This window comes from Podarcis tiliguerta (genome assembly GCF_965153285.1).
Source record: "Podarcis tiliguerta genome assembly, chromosome: 7".
Classification (NCBI taxonomy): domain Eukaryota; kingdom Metazoa; phylum Chordata; class Lepidosauria; order Squamata; family Lacertidae; genus Podarcis; species Podarcis tiliguerta.
In genome coordinates, this window is record NC_139540.1 from 36,417,469 (window position 1) to 36,433,799 (window position 16,331).

Consider the following 16,331-nt stretch of genomic DNA (forward strand, 5'->3'; position numbering starts at 1 on the left):
ATTAAGGGCTAATATGAGAAAGTTGGCAGGTGGGTAAGATTTGCCATGGTAGTACTTTTCCAAATGCACTGGAAAGGAGAAAAAAAATCACTGGCCGTTGCTGTTGTTGCAGAAGATTAATTCTTTTGAACTTTTTTTGTAGACTTGACAAAGCCAGAAACCTTTCGGGACCTCAGTAAGCCAGTAGGTGCACTAAATAAAGAAAGGCTGGAAAGACTGTTGGTATGTATTTGTTTTCTGTGATTTTATACACTTCGAATTTTTTAAAAACACCTTTGATCTAGTGCATTTCTAAATATGGATAGCTATGTTATAATGGATGAGAAATATTTCATGTTTCAGTAAAGTTCACTGTATTTCCTATTGAACTGCAACTTAGTATATAGAATTATTTGGCTCCGACCCTTCCCTTCCCTTGTCTACCCAAAGCAGTTAAGCCACCTGTTCCTATCAAACTGCAGGATCTAAACAGCATTAAGTGTTTGCCCAATGTTAACATGCTTTGATATTTGCACAAAGAGTGGCAGGATCCGCAGAGGCAGCAGATCCGGCCTCCAAGGATGCATCACCCGCTACTGCTCCCGCAGTGGCAATAACTTCAGCATGTTCCTTTGAGGCTGGATTTGCCACCTCCCACCCCTGTATCCAGAGTAGAGCTTCACACACACCCCTCATACTTCTTCCCTGGCTGGGGATGGCACCATTTTGTGGTTCACCTCAGGCGCCAAATTGTACTGGGCCGGACCTGATTCCCAGCCTCTTAACAAACCACCAAAGGAAATTGTCACTGAGCAATTTTTCTCCCTCTCTCTTTCTCTGCTGATAGATACGTTATCGGGAAATGCCAGAACCAAAGTTTATGTATGGGAGCCACTACTCGTCACCAGGTTACGTTCTGTTTTATCTTGTCAGAGTTGGTAAGTCACCTGCCAAGGTTCTCCTGAGTTTGTGGTCATCAAGCTTGACTCGTCTGGTGTGATATCTGAGCTGTCTTGCTTCCACAGCACCAGAATACATGCTTTGCTTACAAAATGGAAAGTTCGATCATCCTGACAGAATGTTCAACAGGTTTGTTTCTTGTATTTTAATGGCATTGCTGTGTTTTTGTTGAGTATCTAAGTTAGTACTGGCTCCTAAAAGATTAGCTTATTAGGTGACATAAAATAAATAAATAACCTATTTTGCTACCAAAATCTTGCTCTGAAATAAGACATATATGAAACTTTTTATTTTTGTTTTATTCTCCTGCTATTCATATCCAGTATTGCAGAAACCTGGAAGAACTGTTTAGATGGAGCAACAGACTTCAAAGAGGTAAAGAGCCTTCAATACTTCCATTTATGTTAACCGTTCTTTCTCTTGCCTGCTGAGAGTTTGCAGCATTCCATTTTTAAAAGTACAGAATCCAGAAACAATTCACAATAAATCAGTTCAGGACCTTATCAGTACCATTGGGATGGGGCCACAGCTCAATGGTAGAACGCATGCTTTGAATGCAGAAGGTCCCATGTTGAATCCCAGCAATTCTGGTTATAAGGATCAGATTATATGGGACCTCTTCGTGCCTGATCTGTAGTCAGACAATAATACTGAATTACATGGACATGTTTCCCAATTTGGCAGAACGCAGCTGCTTAAACTTGAAACCTGGCAGAGCACCTTCATGATCTCAGTGGTGTCTTTTGACATATTATGTGTAGGCTGCTGTTTACGATAAGCCTTCTAGACTACTTTAATCTACTAGATTCTGGTAGGTTCACTGGCAAAACCATGCAGGCCACCTGGAATCTATTTTTAGGTCTGAGTGCACTTCCAGGATCTAGGTTAGAAGTCTGCTTATGACCAGGTAAGCCTGGAGCGCAAACCAGCAGCAATACAAGGGCATCTTGACATCAATTTTTCCTCTGCAATTTGTAGCAGTACATACCTGTATTGTGGCATTGCATTATACTTTTCCCTACTGGCCAGTGAACTGTAGTGGGAAACTTGTGCAATGTGTCATCAATAAGTGTTCCTAAATATTGCAGAGAAGATGGGAAGAACTTGCCAGGGATGCAGTCTTTGGCAGCATTGTCATATTTTGCCCACAATCTGCAGTTCCAGTCCATGTTTATAAGGCGATCTTTATGCTGAATGGGACCCAATTAGGTTCTGGATAGTGGCCAGTGCTGATGCTCATTTCCTCTTAAGTGGTGGTCTGTACTTGGCAAGGGAGCTGAGTCATCAAGTTCTGCTTGATGCGTAGGTTTTCTGTTTCGTTTTTCAAATCAAAACCCAGAGCAGCGAACGTAAGTAAAGCTGTGAGATACCTTTTGAAACACTGAAGTCTGTTGTGTGATCACATCCAATATGAATATTTTTCCCCCTGTGTGCTAAGTTTGGAAACACTGATTATAGTTTTTAAGAACCACAGCAGTAATAATAATAACAACAACACAATCTTGTTCCACACTTTTTATTTATTTTTAGTTGATTCCTGAGTTCTATGAAAATGATTCCAGTTTCCTACTGAATAGTCTGAAATTGGACTTGGGGAAGACGCAAGGAGGAAAGATTGTGGACAATGTAGAACTTCCCCCTTGGGCATCGGGTAAATAGAATTTTGGAAGCACTTAATAATCTCACTTCTGCGTTGGAGATCTGCTTTCATTCATCTCAAGAGCTTGGGAAATAGTCGGCGTATTTGTACCATTCCTTATCCCATGTATCCAGAGTAGTTCTTTTCATTATTTAAATACAATGGGTGAAATCCGGTTTGTGCCTTTGCACTCACAGGATCTTTTGATCTAGCTGATGACTTCAGTAACAGAAGAAAAGGCAGTTTTTGCCAGTTCCCTCTCCCACCTGCAGCCATCAGGGTGGAAGGTGACATGGAGGGGGGAAGACGATGGGCAAATTGGCCGGAATCCCCTCCCTCCAGGTGTCCACTGGATCAAAAAGAGCAATCAAATGAAACTTTAACACATGGCATGATAAAAGTTTGTAATTTTGTCAGGACAAGTTATTCATTGTTTACTGTTGCAACAATTGTTTTCTCAAAATTTATCTTCTGTACCATGAAAATAAATAAAAACATTTTTAAAAATCCTTCTGTTACTGCAAGGCCACCAAAAGGATTCCACTGGGTATGTTTAATAAAAAGTTGTTGTATCCTGAAAAATGATTCTTCGAAACATGTCTGAAGTGCTGATTAGTATTATCACCCAACGCTTCTAGTGAGTTCTTTCTTTTAAAAAAAAGCTGAGAGGGAAGAGGGAGTGGGGGTTTTATTCTTTCTTAACAAGGAAACATTGGCACCATCTCTTTCAGATGCTGAGGATTTTCTCCAGAAGAGCCAAGACGCTTTAGAAAGCCAGTATGTGTCAGAACATCTCCATGAATGGATTGACTTAGTGTTTGGCTACAAGCAGAAGGGAAACGAGGCCATTGCAGCTCAGAACGGTGATTCCCCCTACCCCACTTTTATAAAAAGAAAATGCAAATGGATACATTAAACTGTTAAACTCTGTGGTGGTAATATAAGGATTTTTCATGAAGGAACACGGTGTGCAGAGCATATCAGTTAGGAAATTCTTCTATGTACAGTGGTGCCTCGCAAGACGAAAAGAATCCGTTCCGTGAGTCTCTTCGTCTAGCGGTTTTTTTCGTCTTGCGAAGCAAGCCCATTAGCGGTTTAGCGGCTATTAAAGGCTTAAGGGATTAGCGGATTAGCTGCTAAAAGGCTATTAGCAGCTTAGTGCCTTAGAAAAAGGGGGTGGGGAGCGAAAAAAACAACCCAGGAATCGCAAGACATTTTCATCTTGCGAAGCAAGCCCATAGAGAAATTCGTCCTGCGAAGCACCTCCAACACGGAAAACCCTTTCGTCTAGCGGGTTTTCCGTCTTGCGAGGCATTCGTCTTGCGGGGCACCACTGTACGCTGTAAATTATAGCCATGATAAAGTCAGATGTGCGAATTTTTTTAAAAAAATTTAAAAGTTAGTTGAAATTTACTATGTATAAGGTGACAGGGTTGTGAGAATGACACAGTGATGTAGTATTGTTTTGTTGAACCAACAGTCCTGTAATCAGAAACATTTTCACTTTGTGTGTCTGCTCTCTGCTTCTTTTTAGTATTTCATCCATTAACCTATGAAGGAGGAGTAGACTTGAACAGGTAACTGAGTTAACAGTAAAGGACTGGGTGGGCAGATTACCTCCAGCTTTAGTTAAAAATATTATGTTCTCTTCCAACATAAAATGTTTTCATACCAGTTTTCTTTGTAGTGAGCTTTTTGCATGTATCTTGATAGAATGGGGCTGTTTGTTGCTGGATTCTTTAAAAAGTCAGGCATATGTGCTAAGAGCAACCTTCTCTGGGAGTAGCCAAACCAGCACCATCCATGCGTAAAGGGAAGGTATTAGCAGGCTTGGGAAATCTTCAGGGTTTGTAGAAGTTAAGCAAACAAACCAATTCCTGGGAAACCCCACCAAATAGTCCAGTGAGGATGCTCATTGGCCACAGAAAGCTGATGGACTGTCAGAGACTGTCAGAGTGTATGTGAGTACAAAATCTAGAAGGGAATATCATGGAAGAAGGCATGGCTAGCTCGCTTGAAGAGGCACTCTGCACTGCAACATTGCGTTGCAGGTCCCACTTGTAATTGCAAACAGTTGGTGAGGTGTCCTGTACCACAGAGCTGGTGGCATCTAAACACTTCAGACAGGGAAAAATAACTTCTCATAACTTACAAAGAAACGTTGAAAAGCTGCCAGGTTCCTGCTTCTACAGTAAGAAACACATGGAATCACTTGGACTGCAGCTTTCTTGGCTGGCTAAACCACAGCTTATGAAGCCAGAAATGAGCCCTGGGCCCGCACCCCTTGCCATCCTTGTATCCACTTGCACACTGTCTTCAGCATGGAGATGCTGATTTGTTTCAACCGGAGTGGGTGGCGTTGTGGTCTAAACCAGGGGTCAGCAACCTTTTTCAGTCATGGGCCACTCCACCAACCCTCAGACCATGTGGTGGACTGACTATATTGGGGGGGGGGGGCGGAATATGAACAAATTCCTATGTCCCACAAATAACCCAGAGATGCATTTTAAATAAAAGGACACATTCTGCTCATGTAAAAACACGCTGATTCCCGGACCATCCGTGGGCCGGATTGAGAAGGTGATTGGGCCGCATTTGGCCCACGGGCCTTAGGTTGCCTACCCCACGTCTAAACCACTGAGCCTCTTAGGCTTGTCGATTAGAAGGTCAGCAGTTTGAATCCGCACGACTGGGTGAGCTCCTGTTGCTCTGCCCCAGCTTCTGCCAACCTAGCAGTTCAAAAGCATACCAGTACAAGCAGATAAATAGGGAGCACTGTGGTGGGAAGGTAAACAGTGTTTCCGTGTGCTCTCGCACTCATCACGGTCCTCTGTGCCAGTAGCAGTTTAGTCATGCTAGCCACATGGCCCGGAAAGCTGTCTTTGGACAAACGCCAGCTCCCTCAGCCTGAAAAGCGAGATGAGCGAGGCATCCCATAGTCACCTTTGACTGGATGTAACTGTTCAGGGGTCCTTTATCTTTTACCCTCTTAACCTCCCAGGAACCTCTGTTTTGAACACCCAGGAACTCCACACTGAAGCTAGTGTACATAAGCTGGTAATGCAAAAATGCTTATGAAAATGGGAACATTGTACCCTATCAGCTCATTACAAGCATAATTTATTTCTCTAAGGCCTTACAATGTACTCATGATAAAGTAGCCTTGCCAGCTATTTTGAACAATTGTCTTGTGGCTTCCATTTTTGTTCTGTAAGGTCCATAAATCTGATGTGCAGGAACGATGCTTACTGCATACATGCATAACATATTTGGGGAGTTAATATAAAATCCATTTGTGTATGCAAGTAAGGGAAAAAGCAGTTCTGGTTAATGCATGCCTGGCGTTGTCATAACATATAAACTGGAGTTATAAATACTTCCTGTTCTAAATGGATTAATGTGGTATAACCAAATTTGATATCCCTACGTTTTTCTTCTCTTTTTCCATGAAGTATTATGGACCCAAATGAGCGAGTAGCTCTGTTGACACAAATCCTAGAGTTTGGACAGACTCCAAAACAGTTATTTACAATCCCTCATCCTCGGAGGATTATCCCGAAGTTCAAAAGTTTTCCTCGAGCATCCAGTCACGATTTTTCGATGCCTGAGTCTCCAGGTAAATTTGGTGGGGCTACAGATATTGCTGTTAGAATGATAGAATTGCAGAGTTGGAAGGGGCCCTGAGGGTCTATGTACTGTATTTGATAATTCAGCTGACTTTAATTGTGTTTCTTTGTCCAACAAGTTCAATATAAAGATTTAGGTCAGACGCTCTGAAAAATAGTGGTGTATCAGTTTGCAAAAATCCCTTCCAGCAGTCAGAGTGGGAAAGGGGCTTTTGCATGCTGTTATTATTGCCTAGGAAGTTGCAATTCGGGGGGAAGGGGGTATGTAGAGATAAATTGGCCCTTCCTTGGAAGGAAAAAACCCCACAGTTTCTTAATGTGATACCTCAAGTTTCAGCCTACTTTTTAAGCTTTGGTGCTCTTCTGGCACTTTAACAGTGTGGCCTTCCATTGTTTCAACCATGTCTCACACCACACACTCCACATTGGTTAAACTGGTAGGGTATCATAAAATGCTCTTTAGGAGGCAACATGGAGACAAAAGGGAATGTGAAAGAGGCTGAATAAACTGTAGTTGGCTCACTATATGAAATCTCTAATATATCTCTTCCCTGCTACTGTATTTCGTTGGGGGGGGGATTCATTATTAGTTGACATATTTTATTGTCTGTTAGTTTCTCCAGGTGAAGAATCTTTTGAAGATCTAACAGAAGAAAGTATAACGCTTGCTTGGAACCACATGACCAGATTAAAGATAGATGGGCAACACAAGATTCACAGAGGGTAAACTTTGTAGCATACAGAGGTGTCTAGAATGAGACAGTAAAACGCTTTGAACCTTGTAGAACACAGTGCAGCCTAGTCAATTAGAAGAAAAATGTAATATTTTGAGGGAGGGGGATTTTGCTTTGTTGGAACAGGGGTCAAATATGTGGATTTGCAACGCAAGGATTAGGCTAAATGACATGATTGTCCTTATTGATATCAGTTGGGGTTTTTTTTTTATTTACTGCATATTTTTATCCTGACTTCTTATAAAATATTCAGAGCAGCAAATAAATATACAGAAACTAAAGTGATTAAATCAAATATTAAAAAGCGATACTCAGTTACAAGATTGAAAATAATACAAAAGCGGCAGCTGTCAAATATCGATTTCAAAAGGCAATGCCTATTTGGAAAGAGATGCCTTGTGGGTATCTTAAGTGCATTAGACCCAGGCAGTTTAAGACGTTAAAAGCCCAAACCCAGCATATTAAATGAGCCTGGAAACAAATGTGTAGCCAACACAGATAGCAAACATAGTTATGGCTGACATACAAGCATTAGCCAGCCACCATCAGGAAGCACAGATGACTTACTAGTCTGACACCAGAATATTCTACTTGCCTCAGTAGGGGTGTCTTGGGCAACAGATTGCTGGAATTTTGTGATTTATGCGATTCCAGAACTGTGTAAAAGTGTATCAACATTTTCAGATGCAAACAGCACACTTAACCATTGAATTTGGTGGGACTTACTACTTAGTAGACCCGATTAGGTTTACACTGCCAGATATTAATCACATTTCCTTGCTATGTTTTGAACAGGGCAATCACTGGAATTGCTGTGCCTTACAGTTCCAACCAGTCTTCTATTTTCACTACATCTCAAGGTGAGTCGTGCTGTCAAGCCTCAGTAATATGAACATTATTCAGTGACACTGTGTAGCCCCTTTCCAATGGTCAGCATAGAATTCCTCTTTGAATAGACTCAGGAGAGACCTATGATCTGTAAAAGCAGTATTTGTGGTTTTTCCCCACACTATATTCCTAGAAGCCTTGGGTCAGAGTTGTAGGTTGTGTGCAGACAAAGCACAGGGTATGCATGGTATGCGGTCAGAAGCTGGCTTTCTTTTCTTTTTTTAAATCAGTTTTTGTTGTTTTTCTTAAAGTATCCCACATCATGTTTTTATCTCTGATTACTATAACAGAGTTGACAATTCACATCAATGCTTACTGACATTTCATAAGCTAGGGAAGCTCTACAAAGCAACGTTTTCAAAGGTTGGCAATTGAATTTTAGTATCCCACATTGTTTATTGCCTCTCCCCATGATGGGAGAAAAAAAATACAGCATAAATTATGCAGAACAGGATGATCTATGCAGGATGATCTATACTAAAAGCAAAATCAATCTGAGTGCTGATATTTATGTAGCTAAAAAGAAAGTGTCCTTTCTGTTCTGAGGAGAACTGGCCAGGAAAGGACACTGTTAGCAGCACATCCTTTCCAGAGCAGCTTCTCCTTGCTCTGGGCAACCTCTCCACCTGTAGAGGTGCTTTGAAAGCTCAGACAGCTGGCCTGATCTGTGGCTCAGAGTCACAGTCGAGAGAGAGAACACGTGGAGGACAATCCAGAGGACAGAAATTTTTTTGCCCCTGTGGGGAGGGGACCCGTGTTTATACTCAGGGCAAAATATCCTCCCCATTGCAGCACCATTCAGCCCCACAAAAGTGGAGTTTAATGGTGATTCTCAGGGAGAGGTGCAAATGCGATAACTTTTTGGTGGGAGATGGACTTACCATTGAAGACAGGGTGGCCATAGTTTGTTTTTCTAGGTTTTCTCTAATGGGGGGGGGGAGTTTTGCTGCTGTTTCTAGTGGTGGTTTGGCTGCCCGCAGCACTCTGCTGCTTTTCTTCTGGTAACTGGGGACAGATTGCCTCAGGGGAACCATGATATATTCCTTGTGCAAGAAATAAAAGCATAGTGCAAAGATTAATTTTGCACGTGTCAGCAGTTCCATGTGTAGTCTGAGTGTGTGTGGCCTCACACATGGCTCAGTCTGGCTCTGCATAGAAGTATACTCCAGCAGTTTGCTGATGGGATCTGTGTATTTTGTTGATTTGATAAAACAATTTGGAAATCACTGATATGGTGCTGCTTTCCATTCTTCTCTCAAAATCTGCATTAGATTCAACCCTGAAGATGTTTTCTGCTGAATCAAAAATGCTGCAGCGGAGTATATCCTTTTCAAACATGGTGAGTGCTTCCAGGCTTGTATAATCTTGCAGCTGATCTTGCGGAATGTCTCCATAATTTAATACAATATTCTGCCCCCCCCCCCCCCCCCGGGTAACTACTGTAGCTTACCAGTTTAATTCTAGCAGGTATGCTGTAATTGAACTTTTTCGCTGCTCAAATGTCTAGAGAGCTACTTCCAACTCTTAATAGACATTGTGTAGTAAACCTATAACTCATAAGTGAACATCACACAGCCATATGTGCCTCTCACCTTGTGTTGTCCCCCAGTTGATGATGGAGCAGATCTAGGCAGGAGGAAAAAACTGAGTAGAGCAAGCTGACCTCCCACAAATCATTGTTCCTGCCTACAGCAGGGCACGTGATTGGAATAGAACCCAACCCAGTTAACCCCTTGCCAACCTACGGAAATTTACCACAGTTGCAGTCAATCTTGCAGCTTCCCCTGTCCATTTGCAGGTTCCTTCCGTGCTCTGGCAGCAGCTCATAACAACCAGATAATGTTAAGACTCCCGACTCTCATCAGCCCCAGGCAGCATGACAAGAGATCTGGAAAGAGAGGGAGCTGGGAGTCCAACAAGAGTGAGGTCATAGGCTCCCATAGCATCTTCTGGATGCTTTGTGTTGTGTACTCTGTTGTTGAACACTGAAGCTGTACCATTTGATACGGAAGCGATGGGAAGGCGATAGTGGCAGGGTGCAGTGTTGGGGGATGGGGAGTGACTGGCAAGTACTTCATTCGGATATACCAGCTGGAGTTGTTGCAGTAGAGTCTCTGAGAGCAGAAGCTGGAGTGTGTGTATGCTAGTGTGTTTCTGGGGAAAGGAGGCACCTCCCTCTTTTCTCCACCCTGGATGAATCAGTGGATGGGCAATCTCTGTTAATGACCATTCTCTTTTTAACCTGGAGACAGAAGAGCATCACTCAGGAGTCCAATATAGTGGGGGTAGGAAAGGGAGAGGCTTGTAAGAATATGTGTGCTGTACCTCTGTGTGCAGCCCCAGACCCACCAACATGCATGTGCAACCGAGCTTAAAATGCTTTCCACCCCTTCTGTAGCTCCATTACCTTAGAGCTTCATCTCTGCACACAAACAAATTGTGTTATAAGCTTCTAGTAATAGATATTTGTTGAAATGTGTTTATTTTCTCTTCTTTTTCGCAATAGCAAAATTGGTTTGTGCCGCTGCACAATCAGATCTTGAGCTCCTAGGATACAGATGGTGCTTGCGATGAGACGGGCTCGTAATGTACTAATGTGCTCTTGCAAGTCTATCATTAAATTGAACATTGTCATCTTTTTGTCATAGGCTCTGTCATCTTGTTTAATCCTACCGGGCGATACTACTGTCGTATGTTCTTCATGGGACAACAATATGTATGTAATTTTACCTTGTACCAAATTGTATATAATACCAGTTGGTAGCTTTTATATTAAAGAGCTAAAAATGAATATATTTCACCTGCCTTACTGGGGAGGTAAGGCCTTTTTATATTGGAAGCACTTTTTCAAAGTTGGAAACGTGGACTGATTAAAATAATAAATGAACTGAATAAAAATTTGTGCTCTGAAGTATAACTATTTAAAATATTTATATCTATTTTATTATTTCTGTTAGCTATTTCTATTCAATAGCTTTTGCAAGGAGGCAGGATACATTAATGGGACACGATGATGCTGTCAGCAAGATCTGTTGGCACAATGATCGTTTATATTCTGCATCTTGGGATTCAACTGTAAAAGTACGTAGAGTTCTCCACTTGATATGAATTTGTTGTGATGAAAGCTTTTAATCATTTGAGCAAGGATTGCCATTGTATCCTAGATTTGTCAGAAATGGCTTTGGTTGTCCAAGTAAGTCACCTTTTTGTGGTGGCAGGACTGACTGTTCCAACTATTAGGAAGTAGTGAGAGAAGCATGGGGTAAGAAATACAGTAGGGTCACCATTGTAGGGTAATTAACAAACGAATTGCCTGAATCCCTAGATTCAAAGCATTGGCCTAAACATTTTAAAATAATCTCTATGTGGTGGTTATTTCCTGTAGTGCCTGTTGGGTAGTTCATCCATGAATTTCCCCCATTTTTTCCATGCTGCTGTTGCTGAGAATTTAAAACAGGACTGGGCAGCCTCCAGATGCTGCTGTTATAGAATCATAGACGAAGAGACCCAAGGCCTCTCTAGTCATCTGGTCCAACCCCCTGCAGTGCAGGAATCTCAGCTAAAGCATCCATGACAGATGACCATCCAACCTCTGCTGAAAAACCTCCAAGGAAAAAAAGTCCACAACCTCCCACCATGGAACAGCTCTTATTGTCAGAAAGTCCCCACTGATGTTTAGTTGGAATCTCCTTTCTTGTAACTTGAAGCCATTGGTTTGAGTCCTACCCTCCAGAGCAGGAGAGAACAAGCTTGCTCCATCTTCCGTGTGACAGCCCCTTAGGAGATTTGATAGCCATCTTCAAATATCTATCAGTCTCCTCTTACCCAGGCCAAACATATGCAACTCCCCCAACTGTAAGGCTTGGTTTGCATCACACCGTTGACTCATGTTGTTGGCTTAATCTGCCATTCTCCTTGACAACTGGCAGTGCTGGCTGGTGCCGATGGAAGTTGGGAGTCCAGCAACATCTGGAAAGCCACAAGCTTTCCATCCCAAAAATTACAAATTAGCTCTTACTTTTAGGTTACTTAAATTGTCATATCTGGCCAAAGGAGAAGCTTACGTCAGTTCAAATATTTGTGTTCTAGGTGTGGCAGTGCATTCCTGCAGACTTACTGGGCACCAAGAAGCGGTTTGAATTGCTTGCTGAATTGGAACATGATGTTAGTGTGAGTATTAAGATACTTGTGTGCACATATATTTTGTTTCAATTCAAACTTCAGCAAAACAAATTTTGGGGGTGGGGCGGGAGGGAAGTCTGTGTGAAGGCTTATTTTAAAGATGTATTGCCATTGCCTGAAAGGTCAGGATTGGTAACAGCAATCTGCAAATATAATGTGATGTTTTCTTCATATTCCAGTGATTATTTAGACATAGGTTTGAGAAACCACGGGAAGTAGGAAGAGAGGCACACACATGTGCACATGCATACACACATATATGAGAGACCTTTTTCCTGTTTTAAATGAAAACTTGATTTGTTTTCCACTTGTGGAAAATGCTCTGTGTTTGATTATCTTTACATACTACCATCTATATATCTGCTGCTTTACATAGAGTGAGACAACAGGTTCTTATGGGTTTACAATCTCTGTCTCTAAAAGCAATATGAAAGCCACTCCTCTTGATGATTTCAGTATAGTTATGTTGGTGGTGTCTGTATATTTGGACTTGTTTAATACATAAAACAAGTGTATCTAGATTAGATTAACCCAGCAATGTATCTTCATGAAGAAAAACTAAAGTATAATTTTTTTAATCATTTACATGTTGGGCTTAAATTTTGAAAATGCAGTTATCTGCGCCTTAACAAATTATGCCTGTATTCCTGGAATATAGATCTGTAACACTAGGAGAATTCAGTAATAGTTCCCTTAAGCATTGCCAAAAAGGACCATGTAGAAGATTTGTTTATTTGACTTGTTAGCATCTCACTAAAAGAATCTTTAAGCAGCTTACAAAAAATTAAGAATCAAAGGATAAAAACAAAAAAATACATTACAATAAAGCCATTACATTGACTGTTTATAAGACCATAGGATCCAGGCCACTGTGCATATTGCCTTGAATGTTTAAGTGCTCTAGTCATGACTGGCTGCGTTTTAGATGCTTGCTTACTTGCCTTTCTTGCTTCATGGTGCTTGTTACTTCTTTAATCATCTCATACATATGCCTAATTACCTAGGTAAATACAATCAACTTGAATGCTGCATATACCCTGCTGGCATCAGGAACAAAAGAAGGATCCATTAGTATCTGGGATGTAACTACTGCTTCTATCTTGCATCAACTTCCATGCCATTCAGGGACTGTCTCTGATGCTGCTTTTAGTCCCGGTATGTTATGTGTTAATGTCTTCTAAAATATATACATTGTGAAGAAAAAAATACTTCAGTCTGCTGCGAGATAATTCAGAGACATTCGTATTAAATTCAGAGACATTCGTATTAAATTGATATATCCAGTGTGACCATATGCATGTTTATTCAGAAGCAAGCTCCAGTGTGTTCAGTTGGGCTTACTCCTACGTAAAGTGTGTGTAGGATTGCAACCAACTTGCTCCCCTCTGATTAGGGCTTTGTAATTTTAGTGTGTATCCACCCTCACTCTGCAGTCATACAAAAGACCAGAAATGAAGTAACCCATGAAAATTGGGAGTAGCTTGCCTACCAAAACATCCTAATGTTAAATCATTTGTATTGCGTTGTTGGCCTGAAACAAAAAAGCCATCCAAATAATTTTGTTTGTTTAAAGAAACCTTTCTGCCAAGTCATGTAGAGATGTTTTGGTAAAGCAAGCCACCAGCTAAGTTGGATTTATAAGCACCCATCCAGTTGCCTATGGTAGTTTAAAAATAAAAATAAAACACTGCTAATTTAGATTATTTTAAGAGGAATTGTGCTGATGACTAGGAGATGGTTTGTTCTTTACTCAAACAAGTAATTGATAAAGCTGCCTATTTTAAAACTACACACAAAGGGTATTCATACATAACATTGAGCAAGTGTAGTGTTAGTGAAACTGTAAACACAATACTGGAACTGTACACTCAGCTATTTCCATGTAATGTTAAAGTGTAGAGTCTGTTTTATTGTGTACAACTGTTGAGCTGTACAAATTAGTGTACACTCATATAAACAGTTGTTCATGTGTCAAGACAGCTTGTATCTGTGTTCAGTGTCCTATGTGAACAAGCCTCCTGTTGCACCACGTGAGTTGAGTTTTGGCACTGCAGCCTTTATGGTGCCATGCAATGGGATTTGCTCACCAGTAGCTATCCATAGAACTTAATGAGACCTGTTTTAAATATGCATGGGAATGGACTGAATGTATTTTGTGGGGTTGATTTAAATAATCCAGAGCAGTTACCTTGTTCCACAGATAGCCGGCACCTACTAAGCACAGGAGAAGATGGCTACTTTAAAGTGACAGATGTGCAAACTGGAATGATCATCTCTTCCATGCGCTCGGAGGAACCCCAAAGGTAAGTTTTGGAATGCACTGCTGTTTCATATAGGGATTTGCAGTAGAATCATGGATAGCCATCAACATGCATGCCCTCCAGTTTCTGTACGACTTCCATCAGTCTTGGGCAGCATGGCCAATAGACAAGGATGGTAGGAGCTGTAATCCAGCAGGCATTAAGTTCTTTGCTCCTGAGTTAGATCAAGTTATTCCAATGACCTTCATCAGTACTGGGGTGTTTAGATAGTGAAAAACATCACTTTATGCAATGGTGTGAGCGCACATGCATACATGGATACTTACATAAGAATGTATTTTGTGTGTAGCATTTGCTCAAAGGGTTTAATGTATATGTCCAGTATGGTTTCAGATTGGATGGGAAACAGTGTGTTGAGATTCCTACATTGCAGGGGGTTAACTAGATGTCTTCTAGAACTTGGGCACACAGCAGCTGCTTGGCTAAAAACGAGGCTGAGGGTTGGTTTTAAGTAGCATTGTCTTGACTCACTTGTGATCTAACAACTTGCTTTTTGCAGATGTTTCAAATGGGATGGCAACACCATCTTATCAGGAAGTCAGTCAGGAGAATTGTTGGTTTGGGATATTGTTGGAGGGAAGATAGTAGAAAAAATCGCAGGACATTCTGGTATGTGTGAAATTCTCAACTTTTAAAAATCTGCAAGTATACTTTGAAAACTTTTAAGTAGTGGGATATTAATATATTGATCCTGGTTAGGTGTGTTTGAATGTATCATACCCTGGGGCTCTGTTTTATACCTTAGAACTTAATGTGAAGTATTTTCCATTGTACAGCCTGAGAAACAAAAGGCCAGAATTCATCAAAATACGGATGTATAGCTGTGACCCTAGAATCTGAAATGGCACCTGAAAGTTGGTTGCAATGATGATCTCTGGCTCAGGGCCTATAATATATATGCACAACAGTAGTGTGGAGTGCAGCTCTAGATGATTATGGGTAATCTAGCAATGCATTAACCAAATAAGACCAAGATTTAAAGATAAGGATAATAAATGGTAAGTGAAACAAGTACAGTGGTGCCTCGCAAGACGAAATTAATTCGTTCCGCGAGTTTTTTCGTCTTGCGAAGCACCACTGCATTTAAACACTGACAAGGGCTGGGAGAAGCAGGACAGCTGTCGCAGCCGGTACCTCAGACTCACCCGCGCGTTGTGGCCACCGTGCGACGCGGCTGCTTGAGGGCGGCGGGGCTCAGGAGCGCGACTCCAGGGAGAGAGAGGCGCTGGTGGCAACGGCTCTCTGAGGGGAATGCGCGAGGCACTAACCGTCAGCCGGAAGGTGGGAGGGAGCGGGGAAGCGAGCGAGCGTGCGTGCAGTGACCGTCACCATGACACGAGAGGCAGGGCCGTTTCGTCTAGCGAAGCAAGCCCTTAGGGAAATCCGTCTTGTGAAGCACCTCAGAAAATGAAAAACCCTTTCGTCTAGTGAGTTTTTCGTCTTCCGAGGCATTCGTCTGCGGGGTACCACTGTATCTGATGTACACCTGTCTCTTTCCTAGGTACTGTAACATGTATGTGGATGAATGAACGATGCAGCAGCATAATCACAGGAGGGGAAGACAGACAAATCATGTTCTGGAAACAGCAATACTAAATAGTGCCTTCTCACTCAAACACATATGGATATTTTAAAGTGAACTTTTTAAAGGACCTTCTTCGCAAGTAGCAATGCCTGCTGAAGTTCAAAGAGCTGAGATTGGGTCTAGCTCCACTGTCTAGTTGAAAACTGCAATTACAATGCTGAACTACAGTATGCACTTGTATTTCCTTATGAATGTTATTATTGCCTGTAATGCTTGTCAAATAAAGACTTATTTTTCAGTAACCAAAGCAGTTCTAACTTGCAACCACAGTAATCTACTTAACATTATTTGTCTATATTTTTCCACAAAATGGAGATAAACCTCAGGCCTTAGCCAAAATACAAGTGTATCCTATCTCTGAATTTAATCCTGATCATTACAAACATATCTTTACCAGTATCCTTGCAGCTAGATACA

At 41.5% G+C, this 16,331-nt stretch overlaps 1 protein-coding gene and 1 long non-coding RNA gene across 4 annotated transcripts in view; one reads left to right on the forward strand and one right to left on the reverse strand.

Annotated features, from left to right (window-relative positions):
• NSMAF (neutral sphingomyelinase activation associated factor) overlaps nucleotides 1-16,156 on the forward strand; it is a 36,598-nt gene extending 20,442 nt beyond the window's left edge. For 2 of the 3 annotated variants that reach the window (XM_083450981.1, XM_083450983.1), the window contains exons 14-31: nucleotides 143-222; nucleotides 827-917; nucleotides 1,005-1,068; nucleotides 1,263-1,314; nucleotides 2,470-2,590; nucleotides 3,310-3,441; nucleotides 4,113-4,155; nucleotides 6,031-6,194; nucleotides 6,819-6,927; nucleotides 7,734-7,798; nucleotides 9,098-9,165; nucleotides 10,475-10,542; nucleotides 10,784-10,907; nucleotides 11,916-11,996; nucleotides 13,013-13,163; nucleotides 14,209-14,311; nucleotides 14,829-14,938; nucleotides 15,831-16,156. In XM_083450981.1, coding sequence (XP_083307107.1) covers nucleotides 143-222; nucleotides 827-917; nucleotides 1,005-1,068; nucleotides 1,263-1,314; nucleotides 2,470-2,590; nucleotides 3,310-3,441; nucleotides 4,113-4,155; nucleotides 6,031-6,194; nucleotides 6,819-6,927; nucleotides 7,734-7,798; nucleotides 9,098-9,165; nucleotides 10,475-10,542; nucleotides 10,784-10,907; nucleotides 11,916-11,996; nucleotides 13,013-13,163; nucleotides 14,209-14,311; nucleotides 14,829-14,938; nucleotides 15,831-15,925 — 1,721 coding nt within the window. In that variant the 3' untranslated portion in view covers nucleotides 15,926-16,156. The remainder of the gene's footprint in view (nucleotides 1-142; nucleotides 223-826; nucleotides 918-1,004; nucleotides 1,069-1,262; nucleotides 1,315-2,469; nucleotides 2,591-3,309; nucleotides 3,442-4,112; nucleotides 4,156-6,030; nucleotides 6,195-6,818; nucleotides 6,928-7,733; nucleotides 7,799-9,097; nucleotides 9,166-10,474; nucleotides 10,543-10,783; nucleotides 10,908-11,915; nucleotides 11,997-13,012; nucleotides 13,164-14,208; nucleotides 14,312-14,828; nucleotides 14,939-15,830) is intronic. The other variant, XM_083450982.1, reaches the window with a different exon arrangement.
• On the reverse strand, nucleotides 3,224-4,118 carry LOC310682594. The gene is made up of 2 exons (XR_014514033.1): nucleotides 3,910-4,118; nucleotides 3,224-3,575 (listed from the first exon to the last, which is right to left on the reverse strand). It is a non-coding gene; the product is annotated as an uncharacterized lncRNA (long non-coding RNA).
• Nucleotides 16,157-16,331: the final 175 nt, after the last annotated feature.